Source organism: Phocoena phocoena, chromosome 4, assembly GCF_963924675.1.
Source record: "Phocoena phocoena chromosome 4, mPhoPho1.1, whole genome shotgun sequence".
Classification (NCBI taxonomy): domain Eukaryota; kingdom Metazoa; phylum Chordata; class Mammalia; order Artiodactyla; family Phocoenidae; genus Phocoena; species Phocoena phocoena.
The window spans coordinates 130,947,560-130,965,110 of NC_089222.1; the positions used below are offsets into that span (position 1 = coordinate 130,947,560).

The following is a 17,551-nucleotide window of genomic DNA, read 5'->3' on the forward strand; positions in this document are numbered from 1 at the left end:
ACTGCATCCAAATTCCTTTGAAATACCAAAAACAGTATAAAATTTCAAAATGTTACTCAAAGACCTTATATAACCAAAACATAGTAGCACATGTTCTGTTAAGTAAGTTAAATTAACTTTTTACTTTGGTCTTTGCTTTTTCAAAACTCCACTGTATAAAAACTGACTTGCTTCATTTATATGTCAGGAGGCATGTTTTCAGCTGCATCACAAGTATCTTTGTTCTTTGCTACCAGAATATATGTGTTTTAAGTCAGCTATTTAACACATCATTTAATGTTACTGAAACATGTCACCTCAGTCTTTGGGATTTTCAGAGCTGTGAAAAAATACTCACATCTAGTCCAGGGACTGACAGACTTCCTATAGGTAGTAAATGTCTTAGGCCTAAGTAAATGTCAAGGCCTAAATGTGTTAGGCCTTGAAGGCCACTTGGTCTCTGTCACAGCCATGCAACTCTGCCATTCCCTTGTAAAAAGCAGCCATAGGCAATATATAAATATACCTGATCATGGCTGTGTTCCAATAAAACTTACGTATAAAAACAGGCAGCAGGCCAGATTTATATTGCCCACAGGCCCCTCATAACTTAGGTGACTTGCCTTAAGTGCCACAGTTCATTTCATTAGCAAGGCTGAGACAAAACAGGTCATCCAGATCCAAGAACAGTGGTCCGCAGACAAAGAGGCTTTGATAGTAACAACATGTTTATTGTATCATCCAGCCGAGAATACAAGATACACAAAACACGTCTTAATTTAGGAGAATATGAAAACATCAGGCAATTCCTAGAGTACTACTACAAACACAGCCTTCACCTACAGTAAAAATCTAGCCATTCAGTCATTTTGGTCATCATCCCAGTCTTTCTTCCCACTTGGAGGCTTGGGCCCACCGGCTGGTTTTGCCATGATGATCTGCAAAACAAAACCCACAAGAGTATACTTACAAACTCAAGCTCCAGAGTGAAGAGAAAGAATATTTCTCTATTACCCTGCTTCATTATTAGGCCATCATCACTAATGAGCAATCTGTTATTACACTGCATATGAAACACTAGCATATTGTTATTGTTCAGCAGGTGAGTTTTCCACTTTTGTGGACATTAATAGCAACAAAATTCACACACGTTAGCGAGGGGCATTCTAAGACATGCACTTCAACAACCCAATGCTCGGAATGTGAAAAATATCTGCATGCATCACTGGCATAAATCAGTCAGTTTGGCACCTGATTTGCTATTTATATATGAGATTCGTCTTGCCAACCATCTTTATCCCAATTTCCTTGTGGTTTAGAAGCTTTAGGTCCACCTGCCAGTTTTGCCATTATAATCTAAAGTGGTTGATACATAAAATATATATAAAGTTCAACAATGACATTTTCTAGTACCTATAAGTGAGAGCCATTGAAATACAGGAAATGTGTGTTCATAAACGAAAAAATCCAAGCACCTAGTTGCCTGGAAACGTGCTAGAAGCCTCATTTATCTAGAATGCACTAATCCAGCATTTTCCAAGTATAATCATATAGCATTTTTAAAGGATTTATGTTTGGGCAAAAAAAAAAAAAAAAGGTGTTGGGGGTGCGTGGTAGCTTTGGGCTCAAATAAATACGGGAGAAGTTAAAGTCAGTTGGCTTTCCGCACAGTAGAACTGTAAAACTCTGATATACATTCTAAATCTCAAAATTGGATACAGTATTCACTGCTTCCCAAATTTATAATTAAGAGATCTTTCTGTATAACATCAAGGGGTTTGGCTTGAGTCTCATGCAACACAAACCGTAAAATATCTTCACTACCACCTTCAATAGATTTCCCACCCCTTTTCAGAAGCTGCTTTCATAAAGAAACCTAACCTGAAATTCTTGGAGGAACATTTTACCAAATGAGAATAAATTCAGATTGAATTAAAGGCAGTAAGTATAATTTTAGAACCCAAGTATAGTTTAAGAAAAAAGTACCTAAAAACAGTTCTCAAACTTTAGAGGGCATCACAATCACCTGAAAGGCTTATTTAAAACAGACTGATGGGCCTCTTTCCAGAGTTTCACTCAGTGGGTCTGGGAATTTGTATTTTTATTAAGTTCTTCAGTGATGTTGATGCTATTGACTAGGAGGCAATTTGAGAACTAGTGAAATAAACACTTGAACAAGATTAATCCAGCCCTACTACATTTTCCAATGCTTAAAACTTGATTTACAAGTCCTTTTCCAGAATATGTACTATGCAAAATAGGTACAACTATATTGAAGAGTGTTCATTAGACAGTTGGATGGGTTCTTCAGATACATATTTCATGTACAGAGTGTGCTAAGGGCACATAACAATGAACATCCTCCCCTAGGGTAAAACAAAACACAGCCTTCCCAGTTTAAAACCGAAATTCAGAAGTACCTGTGTGAGCAAGGAACTTACTTGTGTTATTAACATTACTGTCTTGCTTGGACACTGACATTCAAAAAGTTCCTTAGGAACTTCTACTATTAGAATTTCTGCTTACCTCATGCTTCAGTCTACTTAGCTTCTCCTGTCCCCTTATACTTTTGGTCCTCCTTTTTATTCTTAGCCCCATGTTAACTTATAGAACAAACATTTCCTTAAGGCATTTAAACATTATCTTTGTTTAAAAACTCCAAAAACATATTCTTCCACTAAAAACTATTTGAGGCACTGATATAAAAATACACTATTAATAAATCCAGTACATAGATATCCAGTCTCTGATTATTTTCAATGTGTTGAAACTGGATCTCCAGGTTCCATTTTTGGTCATCTTACCTAAGAAAAAGTTCTTCCTTTACCGAAGTGAAATTTGTTTTGCTATAATTACAACCAACCGATCTGAGAATAAGTCTAATTTCCTTTCCATTTCTACCTAAAACTTGCTTCTCCCACGATTAATTTGGCATGATTTTCATTTAATGGATTTATACTGTGCCCCTAGCAATTAAAATTTTCTACTCAGTATTTAAAAATTATTCATTGGTTAATAATCACTTCTAGAATTTTGTAGGAAAATACATTTCATTAAGTTTAGAAAACACCTTTTTGAAAAACTATGAATTCTGGTTTATCTGTGAATCCAAAGTAGTCTTCACCACTTTTCTTCTCTGCCATAATTCCTCAAAAATATTGGCAGAAATACGATGATTTTTTTATACCTTAAGATCTTAGTACCCCAAGACATAATCTGTCACAGAAGAAAAAAATTTAAATGCCAGGTCCTATCATCTCCACACTTCCTTGAAGGTGGTACAGTAGTTCCCCCTTAGATGCCTTCTAAGAATCCCAGTGGATGCCTGAAACTGAGCATAGTAATGAACCCTATATCTGTGCTTTTTCCCATACATACATACCTATGATAAAATATATAAATTAGGCACAATAAGAGAATATCTGATTGGTAGCATCACTACTCTTGCACTTTGGGACCAGTAAGTAAAATATGTTGACCTGATAATCGAAGTGACTGACAGTGCACACAGCGTGGATATGCTGAACGAAGAGATGATTCACGTCCTGGACCAGGACAGTGTGAGATTTCATCACACAGTATACTTATAATGGCACACAACTTAAAATTTATGAATTACTTATTTCTAGGATTTTCCTTCTTATATTCTAGGATTGCAGGTGACTTGTGGGTAAATTGAAACCACAGAAAGTAAAACTGCATATAAGGGAGGGAATACTGTAGTCTGCAATATCCGCCTCAGATCTTTATGGCCCTTCCATATTCCATATTAAACTTCCTCTCTAGATTATGTGTACTAAGGGGTTCTTAGTCTAAAAAGTCTTGAAAACTATGAATCTATATCAGATTTTACCCACTCCAGTTCCCAAATGGCAAAGGATTCTTTCACTGGCAAAATCTTCATTTTAAATTAGCTGAAATACATTCAAAACAATTTAAAACTGTAATAGAATTAAAACAATTTTGGGGGGGGTACTTTGAATAGAATGAGAACTGTGCTATGTTCTAGTTCCATGAAAATATACTTCCAACTATATAAAAATTAGTATTTTTAAAGATCAAAATTTCACTTCTCACTCACCTGATCCACTCTAAGTACAGTGACAGCAGCATTAGTAGCCAGTTTGATAGCCCAGTGTTTTCCCAGGTAAGTATCTAGAACACCAGCTTCCAACATGTCCTTTACAGCAGGAACTTCAGCCTGTCAACACAAAACTATTTTTATTCTTTCACTTTAAATGTTTGTGAAAATATTTGTACTCAATAGAAACATGGCTACTTAAATAAAACTAGAATAAGTAGCTAGGAAAAAGTACTACCTCATCTACACTATAAAACAAATTTTAACAAAATACTAAATTCTCTATCAGATAAACTATGAAAAAGCTAACTGTTATGAAAATCATTTGTTCACAAATCAGAACATTTTCTGATTTTCCTTTTAAACTTAATACGTCTTTTTAGGTTGTGCATTCACAAAATAAGTTCATAGTGCTTTTTTCAAATACCTCAATATCTAATCCAACATTTTTATTTCCTTCTTGATGTACTGCATAAAGTTTAGAGATTACTTCATTGGCCTTAACTCCAGAGTTTTCCGCCAGTGCCCGAGGAATAGCTTCAAATGCCTCAGCAAACTTCTTAATGGCATACTGTTCAAGTCCAGGACATGTCTAAAACAAAAATGTGCTTATTACTCAATTTTATTCGAACAACGACAAGAAAGTCAGTTTGTACATAGAAAGCCATATACCTCTCCATACGATGTGATCTGTTTGGCTAACTCAATTTCTGTTGCTCCACCTCCGGGTACAAGACGTTTATCCTATAATACGTAGTTTAAAAAAAAAAAAGTCACCAAGAAGCAATTTCCAGTTTTCTAAATCTTTTCAGATTCCAGTACTCCACCAGGCTAGAGGTTTTAATCAGATTCAATTACAAGTTTTATAAAATTCAAATTCCAATTATGAATGTCATAAAAATAGCATGATTTGAACAAATTACCTTACTGCACCATAGTGTCTGGTATACCAAAAAGGACCAAAGTTAAGAATGGGAACATCACTATGTGGTTATCTGTATTTCCAGAAATAGCACTAAGAATAGTGCTGAAGCAACTGAAGGTATATTATAATTGAAAACCACCATAAACCATCTCTTTAAAACAGTTATATACATAAAGAAAAAGCCTTGGGCTTCCCTGGTGGTGCAGTGGTTGAGTCCGCCTGCCGATGCAGGGGACACGGGTTCATGCCCCAGTCTGAGAGGATCCTGCATGCTGCGGAACAGCTGGGCCTGCGCGTCTGGAGCCTGTGCTCCGCGGGAGAGGCCACAACAGTGAGAGGCCCGCGTACCGCAAAAAAAAAAAAAAAAAAAAAAAGCCTTGATTTGCTATTTACTCCTTTTCATTTCATTTTAGAAAATTCATCAGCAACAAATACTTAAGTGGAGTCTTAAGGAGGAAGGTGCTTTGCTTTACACAAGCCATTCACTTTCAAGTTCTCAGAATGTCTGCCAACTGTGTTTTTGAGGACTTACAAATACTAAATTAAGATGAATGCTGATACTGACCCTTGTGAGAACTTTGAAAGTATTAACACCATCATCTACTGCCCTCTCTATATCATCCATCAGATTGTCTGTAGAGCCTCGAAGCACTATGGTAGAAATGGCACCATCTTCCTTTTCTGTCAATAAATTAAATATATTTGGGGATTAGTAAAAGGAAATGAACTCCCCACACTTCACATACATATAGTTTACCACTACTACTTACCATGCTTAAAAACCACCACCTGCGTATCTCCAACCTCTGAGAGGTAAACACTGTCACAATGTCCCATTTCTTCAAGGACAGGAGGAGTCTGCGAAAAAACGACTCTTGTAATAAAAATAATTCAAATAGGTTCAACTCTCTTTTAATATTGTCCAAAATACATACCAATCTAGGAAGAGCTGTAGCACCAACTGTTTTACATAATCTTCTGAGATCCCATTTTGAGTTCAGCCTTTAAAAAACAAAACAAAGACCTTAACAGAAGTTTTAATTCCATGAGATACCATAGTAAAACACAAGAGATTAAACAGGAAACTGTACATTGGGCCTCAGGTCACCTTCTTTTGACCCTGAAGGTTCAAGCTCAGAATGGGTCTGGACTGCACTGTGCAATCCAGTCACAGGTGTTTAGGGCATTCTAGACCTGGGAGAGTTCCAGTCTCCTTAGGATGTCAAGGGTTCACAGTTCTGAAATACTAAGGAAGCCCTGGTACACAGAAAACTTTTGCTTTACTTTGGGCAACTGCATGTTCTGTGAGGAGAAGAGTGATTTACTCTGCACGTTATATTAGGTGCTCGGAGAGGTGGGAACGGGTGGGTGAACTGTCTAGTGTAAGCCACAAACGTGTTCATGAATTTAAAGCTATGTTCCTGACCCCATGCTCCAGCTGGCAGTGTGTACCAGGTCTGTGTCTGGTCTCTTAAGCTCCTCCCTCTCCCTCTTCAATTAACATCTGCTAACTGGTCCTTCAGCTCTCGGCCTAAAGGTAAGTTTTCTCAGAGCTGCTTCCTGTTCCCCTAGATCAAGTTAAGTCCTCTGCCATGCAGTCTAATACCTCATACTTTTCCCCTTTTAACAGTCTTCATGTTGTGTTGAATTTATCTGCTTGGTGTTTCACCACTCAAAGCCATTTACAATCCAGGTTAATAGAATGCAGTCCCCTCTTACCTCACCAACATGATATTGTATTTGTTTGCATAATGAAGAGCCATGTCTGCCACTTTGCCACCTGTTACGACGACATTTGCACCACTACCAGCAATAGCTCTGACTTGCGTATCCATGAGGTTTTCTTCTCCCTTACTAAAATTCATCAATTCTTCAGCAGTCTTTATCAATACCGTTCCCTAGCAAAATAAGTGAGGATTTTCTTTAAAACCATTTCACCACGTTGCTGTTCAAAGTCACAGAATGACACTTTATTGAAGAAATAATTTAAAGATTTGGGGGAAAAATATGAAGATAAACACAAACATGAAGCAGAATACAAAATTTGTATGAAATTAACAGAAATTCAGCTTGTTCCTAGACCAATGCCCCTGCCCCCAACACTGATGCATTTGCTCTTTGACAGGCACTTTGATGGAAAAATTGGAGAAATACACTGTATTTTTAGATGTTAGACAGGTATCCTGACATCTGTCTTCTGATGAATGTCAACCAAAAGAACGTTGTGGTTCTCAAACTTTTTCTAAAACGTGGACTAAGTGACCAGCCCCACCCCACCCCTGCAAAACTTCAAAAACCGTCCACAACTCAGATTTCAAGAATTCTAGGGATGCAATCAACAGTGACCTATAAACATATACTTCAAACTTCTTAACATGTATTTTTAAAAACAAACTTCAGGGACTTCCCTGGTGGCATAAGGGTTAAGAATCCGCCTGCCAATGCAGGGGACACGGGTTCCAGCCCTGGTCCGGGAAGATCCCACATGCCAAGGAGCAACTAAGCCCGTGAACCACAACTACTGAGCCTGTGCCCTAGAGCCGCAACTACTGAGCCCACACACCTAGAGCCCATGCTCTGCAACGAGGGAAGCCACCGCAATGAGAGGCCTGCGCACCACAACGAAGAGTAGCCCCCGCTCGCCCCAAGTAGAGAAAGCCCGCATGCAGCAATGAAGACCCAACACAGCCAAAAATAAAAATAAATTTGTTATTAAACAAATTTTAATGAACAGCACACACTCATTTTCTTCACTGAACATTTAACCTGCTGAATTGTGTAAGTTCTACTAGAAGTCAAGAGCTGTTTATTAGAATATAAACAATACTGTCACCATCTAATGTTCCAAGTTTTGTACTTAGTATTTGAATTAGATATTCAAATATAAGTCTGATTAAAAAATAAACATAACCCGGCAATTTTCAATAATTATGCAGTATTCACTGGATTAAGAGGAAACTCTACCTCAAAATTTTAGAATCATTAAAACTATCTGAAAGGATAACCACAAATTTTTACCTTTAAGGTTCTGAAATCTACATACCTTAGTTTCTGTTATCATTCCATCAAAAGGACAAGAGTACACTGCTATTTTTGCATCTTTGACAGATGTTACATCACCTTCAGTTTCCTTCTTAAAAACCATGCCATGCAATACTGAAGAGGAATGGACACCAGAGCCCTAAGGAGTTGGATGTCAAAATCACCAGTGATTTCATGAAAATAACATCAGGGCTAATTTGTTGATTCTGCATGCACCAAAAATATTCATTTCTAAATAATATAATATACAAAGGCAGTGACTCCTGGGGATGAGTAGGGTGGTGGACATAAAGCATACCAGTCTGCTCAATGCAGGAATCACTGTGGCAACGAGCCACTGTTATGGACGGGCGTCCTTCAGTGTACTGGGAAGAATCAAAGAACAACTGCTCTAAGCCATTCACTCACTCTGTACCAATGTACCAGGCAGAATAGGGATCAAAGCCAAGTTTCTGATTTCACAAGCTTACCATGTAATGGCGAAGGGGAAGGCAGGGCATGGATAAAGTCAGAAAACACCCAGCACGTATATTAATACACACACATTTACAGCTAACACATGTACTAATGTAAGCTAAACTCAGCTACGTTAACAATCACATGTGTAAAATCACTACAGTCATAGGTTTTACTGCATCAAGCACAATATTTTTATCAAATACCTACTCTTTAAATATTAAAAGTATGAATTTTATTATAGAGCAACAGAAAAACTTGAACCTCATTCAAAATTGCCTTCTAAGCTCATTTTTATAAGTCAGCATATATCAAGATTGCAAATAATTATTATTTTGTTTATGCACTATTCTCAACCTTCCAGCTATCATGGAAAAATGATGACTTAAGAAGATAATATGTTGATATCCTTTTAAATTTAACAAGTGGTAGTATTACAATCTAGCAATATCCAAATGCTACAACAAAGGCAGGAAGTCCTAAGTGCCTAAAACCCACAAGATAAAATTTAGATTAACAGAAATTTTTTTTTTTTGCAAAAAAAAATCTGATCTATCTAGATAACATTAATGCATTTTCTAAACTTACCAGAATCTTACAAACTCTGATGTTATCAACATTGAAGTGGCCAGAGTCAGGAAAAATAGATACTGTTAAGAAAACGAGACATATCAAAAGATATATTGGGACAACAGAGAAAATATCTTAATCACATTAAGACATTTTAATTTTGGATCTTTTCATTTACTGATATTTACTCACCACATGCCTGAGCAATAAGTTTGGCCAGAAATGCTTCATTACCATATTGTTTACTCATTATGGAGGTATGAAGTAGAGATGACACTTCATCAACATCCCGAAGACTTTTTGCAGAACAACACACCAAGTCAGGAAGAATCTCATGGGCTTTTTTGCAGGCTATTTCATAACCTTCTATGACCTTAAATGTAAAAAGCAAAAATGTTTCTTCAAAAGATGTAATTTTGACATGACTTAAGGTAGCTTATTTTGGTAACCCAATGAATACCAATCTTTATTTTCAATAGAAAAAAACAAAGCACACTTTCAGAATAACATTCACGGCACAGCCTACTATTTAAGGGTGCAGGCTTTGGTGAGAGCCCAAATTTGAATCCTAACTGCCATTACCAGCTACTTGCGCAAGGTTTTTCTAACTTAAGGCTCACTTTCCTTATCTGAAACAAAACAGGATTACTTCTAATAGGCCCCACTCATAGGGTTCTTGTAAGGACAGAATGAGATACTGCATGTGAAGCATATGTACTACAATGCCTGGCACAGAGAAAACTGCTCAAAATCAGCTATTACTAATGACTTTTATTTAGTAGGTATATATACATAAGCAAATATGAAACAGAGGTAGATTATAAAATGAACACTCACCTCTGAAACTGACAGGCCAAGTCTCAGAAGCTCTTCAGCTAATTCTAGAAGAGCTCCAGCAAAAACCAGAACAAAGTTTGTGCCATCTCCAACCTCTTGCTCTTGCATGTGAGAGGCCATTACAATCATTTTTGCAGCAGGATGCTGTACCTGACAGAAGGGGTTTGAATTTGAATATCAAGCTAAAACATTTGATCCTTAAAGCAAAATAAAATTGTTCATTTCCATTTCTTCTTAAATTAATAGACTCCAATCTCCCTATGGGTGATACCTGTCAGACAGGTAACTGTCTGACAAGTAACAGTTACCTGTCAGACAGGTAACTCATGTGATCACACTGCTACACACTACTTATAGTGTAGTCACAAGAAGACAATCCAAGTCCACCTAGGCCTATGAACACGAATGCATCACTATAAATGAAAATAACTTCACAGGCACTTTCTTTTAATGGTCAGTCACCCAGTATGTACACCTGCATACATAAGGTTCATAACTTTATTATATATTCACTAAATTAAAAAACAAAGTAATTCCAACCACTAAACCTAAGGCACTTTTAAAAAAGGCTTCAGAAGTGCTAAAATAGATGTCATTTAACTTCATCACAAGTCTCAATTTTTATGTATTCTTTTTGTAAGGGGTTATCAATTACGGTTTAAAAGGAGGGGAATATAAAACATTTCTTAAAAGCAGCATATCGAAATTTTAAGTGATCGTTTCTTAGGATTTAGATGCTTTTTAAGAAATAATCAGAGTAACAGCTGATAGCACTGAGAAAACTAAAAAGCTGACACTATAGTTTATTATGAGGACAGTATCCCCGTCACACTTGAACAACTCCTGAGAACATCACAGAGTACAACATTCACATTCACAATAAGCCCCTCTATAAATATCTTGTGGAATTAAATTTGTTTTGTTCAATATTATTACTTCAAGCCTATACTGTTATTTAAGAAGTTGAAGAAATGTTAACTTATCTATGGAGTTCTGTCTAAAAGCATTAAGCTCTGGTGCTTTAAGAGCTAAGTTCAAGAAAATTCCCTGAGATTGAACATATGCTTCAATTAGCAGCCTGCTGAGGAATGGTGCTCTATGTGTTCAGGTGCCAGGCTGTCCTCATACCTCGGCTGGCAGTATCTATTCTACAGATTCTATAACATCAAAACTGCAGGTGAACAAAGCAAAATTCCACAAACTGTTTTATCTTCACAAAGACAATTAAAAAAAAAAAACACCACTATTTTCAAGTATCAGATGTTTCTACATTATGGAATAATTCACTTCAGTGTTACACTCTACAGAACAAGACAACATATTCAATTTGATATGATTATGAGCAAATATATTTTTTTATCACAACCAATCATTCCATAAATTAATAATTTAGGAGATTTAAAATCTGAGTTGCTAAGATGTTAAACATAAAGAGGACTCTTTATAATTAGGAAAATCTGTATAATGAATTTTCAAGTTGGGAATAAAAAAATCCCTTATTATCCAATTTGAAATAAAGGTTCTTTTATGTTAAAATATACTGAATTTTTGATGTCACCAAAACAGTTCTTGGCTTTTTTACAGAAATAACTTACTTCTAGCTCTCTTAAAACAGTTGCTGCATCATTTGTCACAAACAACTTCTCCAGGTGGTTGATAATCATTTTGTTCATTCCTCAAAAATAACAATTAGAAAAAGAAATCCATTATTACTCAAACCCTTCTCCAAATACTGGGAAAATCTAGTCAAGAAATATAAATTTATATCCATTCCTAAAAATAACTTTGTAAGAACTCAAAACATATTACCTATTCTTTAAGGTTATCTCATAGCCCTATGGCTTTGCCTGACTGCACACCTGTACTCTTTCCTTTTTAATCTCCGATAATGTTTATTAGCGAGGATGCCAATTTTGTCATATTTTTGTTCAATCAACACAGCATATTAACATGTACAAAGACTAAAATAATCTATTTAAAAGTACACTTATTTTTTTGCTTATTCCATAAATCTGTATCAATTAATTCAGTCGATGGTAGGAGACAAGAGAGAATTTTTCTCCCTTAAATTATAATGTCACTCTATGTAAAAGATCTGTTCCACAGCTACAACCGTGAACACTAGGTACTGCCTCAATGGTGAAAACACTATAACTTTTCTATCCTCTCAATAGGACAAAACGTAACATTTGGATTCCAACTTTTCTAAAAAGATCTGAATTGCTGACTATAGATTAGAAACACTGTACTGGTGTCACTGAGCTATGAAATAAATTTCAATGCCATACTATATTATGGCGAAAACTCTCAATGTACATATAATATCCTCAGAACAAGTTTGAAAGAGCTAGTACACAAAATTCTATTACAGTACTGTATCTTTTAAAACATGAATTTAGAAATTACCATTTGGTCCATATGCTGTACGAGTTGTCTGGGCAAGCTCCTTGCAAGCCTGTATGTTCCTGTACACAGCCTCTTCTAACCCTGAAAAATGCTGTCAAAAAAAACTTCTGATTAGGCAGGACAGTGAATCTCAATAATTTCTTCATCTGTAAAATGGGGTAATATAATAGTACCTGTTTCAGAGGATTGTTAAAACTATCAAGCAAGATTTATATATGTAAAGTATGATGCTTGGTATTCACAAATGATCCACAGATTTGTCCACTAGTTGAATGAATAAAGCAAGACATTTTTAGGGACCACAGGTACCTACTTACACATCAAAACATAAAACCTATAATTTTTAAAAAATGTAGTGAAAAGTGCAGGGAAGAGTGCTAAGATTGATTAGAGAAAGCAAATGAGCTCTTGCAGATAAAAATACCTTTTCAGAGTTTATCAGTACTTTCTAAAAGTTGAAATGTGGTCATGAATATTTATTGTGTTAAAACCTGAGCATTGTAAAACCAGCAGTTCTTTGTTCACTGGGAATTAACATATCTGCCTCATAAATTTTTAGGAACCAAAGCATACAGATTTTGAATGCTCATTTGAACTGCAATATAATTCCAACGTGTACACATTGAAAACTGCTGAATTGGTCACAGTACTAAAATTCTCAAGTTTTACACCAGACTTCTTTTAGACTTGGAATTTACCTGTGGTCTCAGATAAATTTCAAGAGCCTACTGTTCATGTGAACATTTTTCTAGAGCTGCTTTGCCCAAGAGAGTAGCCACTTGCCACAAGTGGCTATTTAAATTTTAAGTAATTAATTAAAAATTCAGTCCCTCAATTGCACTAGGCACAACTCAAGTGCCCAGTAGCTACTTGTGACTAGTGGGTACCATACTGGACAGTCCTGATATAGAACACTTCCATCACAGCAGACAGACAATACTGTTCTAAAGATCTCCTGCCTTACATTCTTGTTTTTCCCCCATCCCCATTCCCTGAGGAACAGTCATCTCTGATCATAAATTAGATCCTGTCAAACCCTTTAATGACTTCCCATCACTTAGGAAAAAATGTGAAGTCCCTGTCAGGGATAAATGTGTAGGCACATTCTAACCCTTGCCTACAACTCTTCTCAATTCATCTCTTACCGTTCCGTTGGTAAGCTTCAGCCCTATCACCTTTCTTGTTTTCTTTTAGCAGGTGACACTCATTCCATCCTCAGGGTCTTTGTACTCACTGGTCCCTCAGCCTGGAACACTTCTGCCTTTAATCTTGGCCACTAAGCACAGAGCTGAGAGTTCTTTCCTGAACATCTTAATTGTTCTATCTACCCCAACCCTTCCTTTTTAATTTTTTTTTTAGAGGCAGACTTTATTTCCTTTATCATTATTTGAAATTATCCTTTTTGTTCATTTGGCCATTTATTATTTCTGCCTCAGAAAAATAAAAACCATGGACGTTCTTCAGCCTTTTAAAAAAGTGAGCAATGTCATTTTCAGTGAAGCTCTTTCACCCATATTTACATTAAACCTTGATATTTACTATATTCACAACATCCCAAAAGTGCATCATGCCAACAAGAACCTAGTTCCCTAAACCTGTTACCATAAATGGAACCACACTATCTACATACCTTTAACTAAGCACAGAAAATATGGGGGACAAATAAAGGAACACTACCATTTGTACACAAGAGACACATTTATCAGTAGTGCTTTAAGATATTTTTAAAAAACTAAGCTTCTGAAATTACGTCCACGATCTCGCCGTAAAACAAAGCAGTTTTATTTAGGCCAGGGTGTCACTTACCTTGTGGGTTACAACTGTGATCGTTACAACCCTTTTCGTCCAAACTGCTCAATTTAATAATGAGAAAAGCAAGACCCAAAGGGATAAGTTTTACATCAAGCTAGCTAACCTAAGTTGCGACCAGAATCCATTCGCATTGTAACCAATTTTTCCTACTATAACGCACTGCTTCTGCGAACTAAATGGGGAGCCTGCTGTTTCTCATTTAGAAAAAAGTTGCCAAGACAGGCCTTTGTCCCTCTCTTAACCGCACCACCCACTCCCCGAACTGTGGCAATCGTCTTCGCAGTTCCCAAAGCAATTTCACCTACGTTGTTTCACCTGTGTCGCCTTCTAAAGGAGAAGACTCATCACCCCCGTTTTACGGATGGAGGAAAAATGCAGGAGCGGCCTTACATCTATCTGTCCGACAACCAAGTACAGAACGCGGTGTCTGCGGCCCCGTCCCCCACTCGCCGTCTCTGCCCGCTTGACCCTCCCCGGCGTCCATAAAGAACCAAAATGCCCGCGGGCCTCCGCGGCAGAGCCCTCCCGAGAACACCTCCCTTTCTGGAATCTTCTCTCCCTCCGACCGCTGTGTCTGGGGAGCACGCCCGGCTCGTTAGTACGCCCTTCTCCTTCGCTGCGGCCGCCGCTGCCCTTCGCCGACTCTCCCACCTCACTCCTCCTTCCTCCTTTCCTTACCTTCGCTCCCTCCTTGAGCATCTGGGCAAAGCCCGGGGCCTTGGGGACGTGGAGAGCCATGGCCACTACGCAGGGAGCAGTTCACGCGCCCGCTCAGACTACCCCGGAGGAAGCGAGGAGCGCGCACAGCCTCCTGGGAACGTAGCGTGCAGCGGCTTCACGCTCCTCCTCTCTCTCCAGCCGGGTCCGCCCCTTCCCCCAGGCGCCTAGTCTGAAGCCTCGCGAGAAGGAGCACTTTGAGCAGTCAGAACTGACTTGACGATCCTCGATCTGGTCGATCGATCGGGCGGGTCGTGGAGCGCGCCATCTGTCTTCCGGCCGACGCACGCGCAGCCAGCCGGGCCGTTGTGGCACGCTGGCGATTTTTCACTCTGACTAGGCTGGGTGCTCTGGACGTTTGAATTCTGCTGGTTCTGACCTGGAAGCCACACCTTCCAAGATTACCTTACTTGTAATCTTGCAGACCCTCGCATAACATCGGGGCAGGTGTGCGCCGCCCCCCCCCTTTTTTTTTTAACCAAGGCAGGGCACCTGCCTTCATCCCCAAAATCTATTCGTTGAGCGTGTGCTCTGACTTGGGTGCTGTAGCAGCTCTGGGGACTTGAAGGTGATAATTAAAATCTGTAAGGATAACTGTATACTGAGTACTCCTATGTGCCAGGCTCTGTTACTTGTTTTATGTGCGGTATCTTAGCTAATGGTCAATCTTACGAGTTAATTCTTATTATTTACATTTGGTAGAAGGGGAATTTGCAATTTACAAACGGTAATTTGTACAAGATCACAGCGCTAGTAATGTTAAAGCTAGGATTTCTACCCAGATCAGATTGACTGCAAAATGCACGTTGTTAACCAACTACCTTCCTCTTTCCTGCTTTTTCTTGGAAATATAACTCCCTTTTACTCTCCCAGAATCCTTTGAAACCTGACCTCTATGTCATCCCACATCAGCACGTGACTGATTTCAAAAGAATTGAATGGTAATAGAATACTTTAAAGAATAATTTCACACGGTGAAAGTAATCCACTCTCCTTGTAGAAAATATGGAAAACTTGAGCAGAACGTTTGACTTGTCTTTTGTTCTTTGATTGGATACTTGCAAATGACTTATTTTCCTTAACTTGGGACAGATTTAATGTGTCTTAAGGAATAATCACGTGTCAAATGTATTATAACATTCTAATGAGCACTTAAAATACATAATTATTAAAAAATACTTTTGCCACCTCAAAGCAAGTGGTATGTGAACCACCTGTTGGGAAACATTACAAGGGATCAGTGATTCTCAAAGTGTGGTCCAGGGACAATACAAGATTTTCTCATGGATTAGCTAAGAAATAAATAAAAACTCATTCATCTAACTCAAAGAGAGCATTGCTTATAAATATAACCAACAACAATAACAACAAAAACTGAAAGGGATTAAAGATGACACTTGATGAAATTTTAATAAAAATGATTGTCTCAAGTCTTGATAAGGACCATTGAAGATAACTTGAGGATAAAACTATTGATGAATCAAGTTTCCATGGAAAATTTATAATAAAAATGGATCTTAATTTTAGTAAATTAAAAAGAAAATGGAAATCTGTATGGTAATTTATCAAGAATGAAATTGATTTAATTGCTAAGAAGACTGCTTTTTAGATAAAAATTCATTTATTTTGTATTATTTGGGTTGGATGGTGTATTCATAATTACAGAATCAAAACATCAAGGGCAAAATTTCCACTGGCTCCAAATAGTAGGTCAAATATTCCTCACCAAGAATAGAAAATAAACACAAATCCTCAATGTGGCTTCAAGGACTAGGTTCTGGTCCCTGCTTTCAGCACATGTATCTTTGCCCTCTTGGCCTTCCTCTCTGTCTTCTGGCTGCAATAGCCTGAATACTTTATCCTGTCTGCTTTACCTCTTCTGCTTCAGAGTCTTAGCCTCTGCTGTTCTCTACCTAGAAAGCTCTTCTGGTCCCGTTTGCCTGAGTTAGTTCTACTTCAGTAAACAAACACTTAGGTTAGAAAGCCTTTGATGACTCCCAAGACATTCCCTGTTAGTCATCCTCACAGCTTCTGTGCTTCTCCTTCAGAGCACTTACCATAGTTATAATGACAAAATTAGTTGCAATCTTTCCCAGCTGGTAGGTAGGTGCTGTATTGCCAGCATCTATCACTGGGCATTGCATGAAGTGGAGACTTAACGGATGACTAAATGGGTGTCCGAAAAGAAGACCAAAGAACTGGGAGATGAGGTCTCTATTCATCCCTTCCTGATGTACTTGCTATAAAATCAGGGAACAACACAAAGCAATCAAGATGGTTTGCCCAGGAGTTTGCAAAAGGCCAAGGAGACACAGTTCATCCCTCGTATTCTCCATGCTCATAGTAGCTTTTTTGTCCTGATTAATTTATCTGATAAATCAATGAGATCTGCCTTGATGAATGTATTACCCTTATCCGATCACCCACTGTCTGCTTAGGTGTTGGACCACATTTCTGTCATTTGGGGAATTTATTCTGTGAATCCCATAGCAGGAAGAACCATTTAAACACCTGGTCAGTTAAAGAACAGATGAAGACTTTCCTTAAACCTCAAAGCACCAAATGACAGATTTACCTTCCCATGAGCCACTTCTATGGGGATTTGTTGAATGGTAAATTCCTCACCAACTTCATTTGCATACAGAGACTGCTCATTCGAATGGGATAAACCTGGAGAGTTCACTTCCCTCTACTCTGGGAATAGTGGTATATGAGTTAGGATCATT

At 37.8% G+C, this 17,551-nt stretch overlaps 1 protein-coding gene across 2 annotated transcripts; it reads right to left on the reverse strand.

The window, feature by feature from the left end:
- Positions 1 to 689: 689 nt before the first annotated feature.
- CCT8 (chaperonin containing TCP1 subunit 8) lies at positions 690 to 14,928 on the reverse strand. 2 transcript variants are annotated; one of them, XM_065875708.1, is made up of 15 exons: positions 14,787 to 14,928; positions 12,297 to 12,387; positions 11,486 to 11,565; positions 9,891 to 10,040; positions 9,246 to 9,426; positions 9,072 to 9,133; positions 8,029 to 8,166; positions 6,705 to 6,883; positions 5,921 to 5,987; positions 5,756 to 5,843; positions 5,551 to 5,666; positions 4,733 to 4,804; positions 4,488 to 4,652; positions 4,061 to 4,180; positions 690 to 917 (listed from the first exon to the last, which is right to left on the reverse strand). In XM_065875708.1, exons 1-15 carry the CDS (start codon positions 14,844 to 14,846, stop codon positions 840 to 842), a joined length of 1,647 nt encoding a protein of 548 aa, XP_065731780.1. In that variant the 5' UTR covers positions 14,847 to 14,928; the 3' UTR covers positions 690 to 839. The 2 variants fall into 2 exon arrangements, with proteins under 2 accessions (XP_065731780.1, XP_065731781.1); XM_065875709.1 differs by lacking the exons at positions 11,486 to 11,565; positions 14,787 to 14,928 and having other exon boundaries at positions 12,297 to 12,308.
- Positions 14,929 to 17,551: the final 2,623 nt, after the last annotated feature.